At 40.4% G+C, this 9,064-nt stretch overlaps 1 protein-coding gene across 1 annotated transcript in view; it reads right to left on the bottom strand.

Annotated features, from left to right (window-relative positions):
- Window positions 1–5,777: 5,777 nt before the first annotated feature.
- LOC126470028 (E3 ubiquitin-protein ligase HUWE1) overlaps window positions 5,778–9,064 on the bottom strand; it is a 458,288-nt gene continuing 455,001 nt past the window's right edge. The window contains exons 58-60 of the mRNA XM_050097515.1: window positions 8,919–9,064; window positions 8,023–8,213; window positions 5,778–7,945 (exon numbers count right to left, since the gene is read on the bottom strand). The exon at window positions 8,919–9,064 is cut by the window's right edge and continues 20 nt beyond it. Of these exons, the coding sequence (XP_049953472.1) occupies window positions 7,843–7,945; window positions 8,023–8,213; window positions 8,919–9,064 (440 nt within the window). The 3' untranslated portion in view covers window positions 5,778–7,842. The remainder of the gene's footprint in view (window positions 7,946–8,022; window positions 8,214–8,918) is intronic.

Genomic DNA, 9,064 nt, shown 5'->3' with positions numbered 1-9,064 from the left:
CGCACCGGGCACACCACACGAAACCAGCAACACCACCACCCTACCCCCTGAGATCGCGAACTGCAGCCCACCACAGGCTACAAAAAACGCACTTACACAGGGACGACCACAGCGCCAGGGGAAGAGGAGGAGGAGAAGGAGAAACAGCCGCAGCACGAGGAACACGACCACACCACAACAAGTACACAGACAACAGGACACCAACACTCACGAACACAACCCGGACACCAACTCAACGACCCACATAACACACCCACTCACCACAGAGAATACACAGGCGCCCACAACTGCCCCATGAACAGCCGACACTCAGGACAGCCCTCACCAGACGCCAACACTGGAACAAGCGGCCGCTAACACGACCAATAACTCGCAGGCTGACATGACCAACATTACGACAACATTCCAGAGAATAATGGAAACATTATTCCCCAGACACACGACCACCGAAATAGTCACGAAGATTATGGGGTGTGTCTCACAACTCTTCATGCAGTTCATGTCGAGCACGCTCAACTGGACTAGCTTCCAAGCCACTATCACACCGCTTTTTACACTACTACATGGATAATACACCACACCAGCCCCGAAACGCAGACTTAAACACAATCTCACAGATCCTGTTTTGGAATGCCAACGGGATCGCAAGCAAAAAAGCCGAAATGGCCGCGTTCATGGAGCGAAAGGGTATCCGAATCGGTCTTGTGAACGAAAGACTGCTTACGCCTCGCAAACAACTAAACTTCCCAGGGTATTGTGTCTATCGTACCGACCGAGCGGATGGCAGGAGGGGAAGCGGCATGGCAATCATCACACACAGAGACATAGAACACACGAACATCGAGCTCCCAGCACTTGAAAGACTAGAGGCTACGGCCATCAGGGTCAAGTTCAACGGAGCCAACACCACACTGGTATCGATATACAATCCCCCTAAAAACATAGTAACACGCGATATCAGCACAGTACTCAACATAGCACCGCGGGTAATTGCCGCTGGAGACCTCAACGAAAAACACCCTGATTGGAACTCATGAATACGAACCTCCAACGGCAAGAAACTGTAAGAACACGCACTAGGCCGAAACTACATTATACTTGGGCCGGACGTTCCCACGTTCGTGCCTACACAGGCTTGACATAGGCCAGACATGTTAGACATAGCCCTCATAAAGTGCATCACATGAACACTCAACCTTACGTTTGAAAACGATCTGGACTCAGACCACATGCCTGTAATACTGCACACGGAAGAGACACTGCAGGACATCAAACCACGCAGGATGCTTAACTACAAGCGTGCGAATTGGACACTGTTCAAGGAAACGCTTGATAGTCGCATTCCTGACACCCACGAAATTAACACCACACAGAAAATCGATGAGGCTGTGGAGGCTCTCACAACTGCCGTCCAAGACACAATGACTGACGCCATTCCATTTACAACACCAAGACAACACTCGACGGCTCTGCCCCAGGAAATCCTGGGTCTTATCTCAATTTGGAACCGCCTCAGGAGATACTGGCAGCGTACCAGGCGCCCGTTCTATAAACTGCACGTCAACAGACTCCAACGTGCAGGATAAACAATCAACACAACATGGTATCCAAGCTGGAGTACCCCAAGGGAGCATCCTAGGGCCCATCTTGTTTAACCTGTACATTAATGACTTCCCAATGACACAAAACATGACGTTAGCCGTCTACGCGGATGACACAGCCATCCTCGCGCAAGACTGGAAACCGTCGAACATCAATTCATGAATACAGACAGCACTCAGAACAGCTGAGCCTTGGCTGGAGCGATGGCGTATTAAAGTAAACGCCGACAAGTGCGAAGCAGTTCTGTTCACGCGCAGACCGAAACTACTGTGCAAACACCAACACTGTAGACCAATAACACTACATACACGCCAAATACGTTTCCGAGAGAAAGTCAGGTACCTTGGTGTCTGGCTGGACCAGAAACTTACATGGGGGGACCACATCGAATACGTTGCCAACCGAGCACACGCGATGCTCAAACAGCTCTACCCAATGCTCAACAGGGAAAGCACACTGAATAGGAGGGTGTCGAGGTCCATATACATGACACTGATTAGACCTCTGATGACTTACGCAGCTCCCGTCTGGGGATATGCAGCTCCTACACGACTGCACCTTCTGCAGATCATACAGAACAAGGTGCTACGAATCATTAGCAACGCTCCACCCTACACACGCACCGTGGATCTTCTACATGAATACCGCCTTGATACCCTCAAGGAAGTATTCAAAAAACATGCCACACGACTATACAGGAACTCGACACACACGAACAATCCTTTCATCCTCACTCTGGGAAACTACGATCACAACCACAGGTGGAAACACAAGCGGCCAAAGACACTGCTAGCTAGGGCATAGCCACCTATGGTAAACTAACATACGCAAACAGCGACAAACGTCGGCAAGCCCCTGCATATCAGCAACACTGATTGGCAACTACCAGCTGCTATTAGAGCCGACCAACAGGCCACAGCAGGGACACCGACGAGCTCGCCCACAGACGCACAAACAAGCTGCCAACATTCCGTCACACTGTGCCTCCGGTATATGACCTATCGGACACAAGATCGATAACAAACCTAACTGTTGCAGGTTGCTGACGCTGAACGAGGACTCTGTACCAGCATTCAGCGCCAGCCGCACAAACGCACAACGTCTAGGTATCGACATGCATGATACCCACTACTAACAAAGCCTATCCTTGCACAACCTATCGCAGGCAGCAAGACAACCGCTACTGCTCTTACTACCCGACCTAACTTTCTCAGAGGTTTTTTTCCCTTGGCTGTTGCCCTGTCACTTTTTTTCCTCTGCCCTTCAAACCACTACCCTTGTTTAGATTTCGACCAATCTACCTCCAGATGAGCGCGTATTAATGGTTAATCCTAACCAGACGTATGCAAACATTGCAGTACCCACATCCTGCGACACCTCACTTTAATGAATACTAACCCTTATGCAGAGATGGCAGAAGACCTTTTGTGTTGGCCATCATGCCGGTGTGGGCCTGGAGGGGCTCCACCTCTTTTAAACTACTCACTGCATGACAGTGTAAAAAAGCCATCCTCAGTAGTCCACAACAAAGGATTGCAGCACTGAGTGTGTACAATGACAGAGTGCATACTTTTACATGGGGAGTGCTCTCATGGGCTACACATAAACAGGGTGGTTATAATTAAACTTTCTCTACTTGAGGACCTCCCATGAAAAGTGAGTGATATTACAACAATGAAAACTTTGGGAAACATTTGCAAGGATATGCAGAAGAGAAATAAAATGTATTTCTTTCAGCGGTTTATTTGTTAGTTTCCACATGAGGGGCAATCATTTGTTCATTGTGTACCATGTTTATGTTCCCGACTACAAACACTGCTCCATGTGATTAACATCCGCACACACAATGGCCTGGAACCTCTCTAGAGATATCATTTCACAACTGTTCACAGCACTTCTTAAACAGTAGACCATGGAATGTTCAGCTACTATGAAACAGCTCAGGGATTGCTGGAAGATCACACATTACATCCAGAATTCTCACCCACGCAACTGCAACTTCTTCAAAAATCTTTGGTGCAACTGGCCATTGACCTCACCCATCAGCAGTTCCCAATCCATCAGTTACTTTGAACTTTCAAATCGTGCTCAACTCCAGTGCCAAAAGAGGACCTCTCTGTGTTCCTTTAATGTGTCAATACTCACGAAGAACAGCAGCACTATTGCTGTTGTTTCAATACAATGGCTTTATGAGTAAAGCCCTGCTCACCTTGTTGACAGTCTGCACACTGGTGATCTTTTTCCAATCCTACATCCCTGTATCAGTGTTGGTATCTAATGGTAAATCATGACACTAATGCTAAAAGCAAGACAAATTTTGCAGAACACAGTCTGAACATCTTTCCCATAAATTTGAATACCCATAAAGTAAATAGTTTTCCATCTACACTGGCTCATGTAGTGAAAGTTTAATTATAACCACCCCATACATCAGGTTGTTTTTACGAATTTAATTTCAGACATGATCTGCTCAGAGCCTCTGATACATTATATGCTGCCAATTAAAAGACTGGCTCTACATACTATTCGGCTGCTGCTGATTTCAACTTTGATTATCAATTTAATCTTAGTGTAGAATATACATCCACAGTCTTAAATGAAGTAAATTTCATAAAAATTTGCTTCTGATTGCAACTAGAGAACAATTAAATACATGTGTTTGGATAGATAGTATCAATACTCAAAATACTATGTACTTACTTTATATAACACTGTGTGTTTTAACAATGTTTTACATTGACATTTACACAAGTTTACATACATACACAAGAACGAACTTGAATGAGTGGAATCAGAACATCTCTCCAAAACTTGCGTTTTTAACAATTTAGTTTGTTTGTTTATTTTTCTGTAACGCAACAATTCATGCTTAATTAATATCTTCTAAAAATGATATAACAAAGTTTCTTAACAACCAGGTGAGTCACTTTCAAGTTTAAGTATTTTTAGCTGCCACCTTATTTAACGAATTTGGGATTCTGTAAGGGATATGCAATTTGACTATCTTACCCTGTCTCTACTTTTAACATGACAGAAATATTTGTCATCAAAAGTTCAAATCAAATGGCTCTAAGCACTATGGGACTTAACATCTGAGGTCATCAGTCCTCGAACTTAGAACTACTTAAACCTAACTAACCTAAAGGCGACACACACATCCATGCCTGAGGCAGGATTCGAACTTGTGACCGTAGCAGCAGCGCAGTTCCAGACTGAAGTGCCTAGAACCCCTCGGCCACAGTGGCTGGCTATCATCAGAAGTGCAAGAACATTTCTGAACCATCCCAAAATTCGTACTTTCCACTACAATAGCACTGCTCAGAGCTGAAATTAAAATTTGGAACAACTACTACTATAATTTCAATTATTCCTAAAGCATTTCTGAGACCGTTTTCAATTTCTACTTTATTTCACTTGGTTGGTTGAACAACCAGGAACCATGATAAGTGTAATTTAGAATTTTTTTTTTTTGGGCTCAGATTCATCCTATTAACGCACTGTGTCAGCAACCATTTCATCTCTTCATTTTGTACCAACTGACTTTTTCTCTACATCTGTTGTCAAGGAGACTTGGTCATGCATATTTCCTCCCCGCTTGTCAATTTCTTCAAGACATTTCTTGACATCCTTTTTTTTACTTCTTGAATGGAAAATGGTGTAGTATTCCTGGTACACTGGACAGTGTCCATCTTATATGACCATAATAGAAGCAAGGTCTGCACATTATGTGCAGTCCGTTCATAATCCTCTCAACAGCCAAATAAAGTTTTTGTTTGAATTGACTTATGCTAAAGTGTTGCATGGAATACCTTCTCTGCCAAAATTGTCGTCTTTATCTTAGCTGTACGCACAGAAATGAATTACACAATTCATTTAAAAATTAGCAGAATAATTGGAGCAAGCCTTCAGAGAGCTTTCAGAACTACATTAGTAGAGTCACAGTTCGCATGCACTATAATGAAATAAGGAAAGTTTCTACATGTCCAGGGGTTCTGTTTAACCTGATATACACCAGCTAAGTTTGCAACACCACATCCAGTTTAATTTGTCTGAGGATACTGGTCTTCCCACTTCAGTACCTTTCACTTTCAGCTGCTTGTCATAAAACACACACACACACACACACACACACACACACAGACAGACAGACAGACAGAGAAACAAAACAGATGGAGTGAATTTAAATATGTTTTATTAAAAATGCTTGAAAATTTTTCCATTTAAAAATCATACAATATTTGCAACTTAGTGAAAGGAATTGTGGCTACATTATTACTTTCTTAAAAAAAAGAAGGAAAAAAAATTAAATGAAATTTGAAACACTTCATGTCAAGTACAATTTCAGAAAACTGCACAGAGTGTACAAGTGTCACTTTTTCCCTTTTTTTTCCTTCTTCACATCTGCAACTGTGTATTACTGCATGGAACTAAGAACAGATTCCAGTCTCAATTTTTTCATAACAGTACTCATAGCAACAGGAACTTCGCACTGTATTATGAACTTTAGAAAAAGAAATGCAACAATACACTGTGAAAGACTTCCTCAAACCTGTTAAAGTTATTTTTTGTAACACACATTTACTGCTTAACATGTATTTTATTTTGTGTATTTACACTGAATAAACCTTGCAACTCTGTGGATATCATTCAATATACACAAATTTATCCTTGTTATCTCTTTTTGCAGTGAGGTGGTTCACTAATTTGTCAGTGTGAAAATAACTATTTCTTGGAAATTTAAAGAAAACCATACACAGCGCAACAAAAAAATTTGCATAAAACTTAGCATTCCTAATATCTTATAGTTCTGAGTGGAGGCTTTCACTTGATACAATGAAACATTGACACATCGACACATTGACACATTTTAGCTAACATCAATACAGATCTGTTATCTTATTAGAAACAAGACATGTGATTATCTGGAAATAATAGAAGGATAGGGTATTTCATATTATTTCTTCAACAAAACAATGCCACTCTATTTGAACATTAAGATACAACATCAATACATTAAGTGCAAAACTGAAGAAACTAATGTGATCACCTGCATCAGTGACAAACACTATAATTCCAGATAATCACCGAAACTTACAGTTACATGAAAGAAGTATTTTTAGACCACCATTAAGATAGTCTCAATTTAATGAAGATAATTCCAACAACACTTCCAGACAGTTATTCCTCATAATTTAACACAGAATCCAATTATAATGTTTCACTTTAGAAATCTCTGTTTCTTCATAACATTTTTTCCTTGCATACAGTCCATACAAGTGTACTTTGCAGTGACAGACACAGCCACACAGCACTACATTTAGCAAAGGGAAAAAGACAAAACAGTACTGAGCTCAAATAAAAAAATGTAATTAACAAATTTACAGGAATATTGCTACAGCAGTGCAACCACGTGAACATAAGGAGGAACTGAAGGACGGACGGACACACACACACACACACACACACACACACACACACACACACACACAACCTGAGAGGGGGGGTGAGGGACAGAGAGAGAGAGAGAGAGAGAGAGAGAGAGAGAGAGAGAGAGAGAGAGAGGGGGGGGGGGGGTAGGGAGAATATAAATACTGGATGCAACAATGAGAATGCTATATCAGTCTCTCAAATTCCAGTGAAACAACTATCATCAAATAGTCAATGTTATGGAAAGTCCATAACATCTAAATGTTAAATATAACCACAGGTTTTTTTTTTTCAAATAACAAAAACAAAAAAATCATCAATTTTCATAAAATCATTCAAAACAGCAAGTTGTTTGGCTTATTTCAAAACATCAATATAGACTAATCTGTAAAACATTTAGCACACAATTCTTTTACTCTAGCTGCTTGAAATGCTATTCACACAAATATCACATACATATATACACAACACTGTTTTCCTTTGAAATTTGAAAATGAATGTTTTGTCATTAAGACTGAGTGTTCAGTTTCAAATATTCTGATAAAAATAAGGACATTGGACTTTTATTTTATGTCTTATATGTCAACAAGACCTCCTATCCTTTCATGAATCCAAGTCTTTTTCAAAAAGAAACTGCAGTTCTGATACCTTGGAATTTTATGGGAGGACTGCTTTTATAATTATTTTTACAACATTTAATATACAGGTAAGAAATTAAACATTATCAACAAAATCACAAGTTGTTGTACATGCACAAACAAGTTCAAGTGATCAAAATGTTTCATCAGTACAAGCACAGATTTACATTTTCCTTTAAGCAAATCCAAATCCTTCTGAACATTCATGGATGGCCTTCAGAAGGTATGTACGCAGCTTGTCGTAAGTCTCATAAACTGGCAAATCTAGTTGGTTGAAGCTGTAAAGATAAGAATTAATGTAAAACCTGAATAAAGCAAAATACTTTAGATTATAAGTTGGTAAAAACAGACATACCAAGTATGTGCTGAGGGCAATCTGTCTGTAGATCGGTCATCCCTGTGAATTTGAAATTTCTGCACTCCATTCATTCCTTCAAGTGCTGCAAAACCTTGAAGTGGTACCTTTGATGTGCCTGTGACAAACTGGAGGAATTTTGCTCTGTTTGCTTGATCAAAATCACGCAGTGCTCTCCAAAACCACTGAATCTGTTTCCAAATAAAGATGTGGTCAGGCTATCAAATGTTTTAAAAAAATTAACATAAAATGTGCTAGTATCAGATCATGTTAAAAACTACAAGTGGTAGAGGATTAAAAAAAAAACATTAATAATAGTCACTCATTACAAATAATTGATCAAGTTACTCAAATAAGAATCTTTAAACAATAAATTTATGTATGAGAGTCATGTGGGAGGATAGACAGATTTCCACATTTTATGTAAAATTTAGTTATGTGAAAATTTCATTATGATGATGATCTATGCATGACAACTTTTACATAATAAATGTGCAATTTAATTAACATTGCTTTTTGTCCTTGAGATATATATATATATAAAAACAAAGATTCCATGAGTTACCAAACGGGAAAGCGCTGGTAGACAGACACAATAAAAAAAAAAAAAAAAACACACACACACACACACACACACACACACACACACACACACACAGAGAGAGAATTTCAAGCTTTCGCAACCAACGGTTGCTTCGTCAGGAAAGAGGGAACGAGAGGGAAAGACGAAAGGATGTGGGTTTTAAGGGAGAGGGTAAGGAGTCATTCCAATCCCGGGAGCGGAAAGACTTACCTTAGGGGGGAAAAAAGGACAGGTATACACTCGCACACACACACATATACAGACACAAGCAGACATATATATATATATATTTACTGACATCCTTAGGTATTACCTGTAGTGATGTCGGACTATATTTGTGATATTCCGTATTAGCTTTAAGGTCTTCAATGTCAACGTTGGGCATTCCTGAGATTAACAGTTCCAACTCTTGTTCATTGAATATTGATATCAGACGTTTTGGAATTATGTCATAGAATC

The sequence above is a fragment of the Schistocerca serialis genome, chromosome 3 (genome assembly GCF_023864345.2).
Source record: "Schistocerca serialis cubense isolate TAMUIC-IGC-003099 chromosome 3, iqSchSeri2.2, whole genome shotgun sequence".
NCBI lineage: Eukaryota > Metazoa > Arthropoda > Insecta > Orthoptera > Acrididae > Schistocerca > Schistocerca serialis.
The sequence above is the reverse complement of the archived record's forward strand: the minus strand, read 5'-3'. Positions and strand labels throughout refer to the sequence as shown.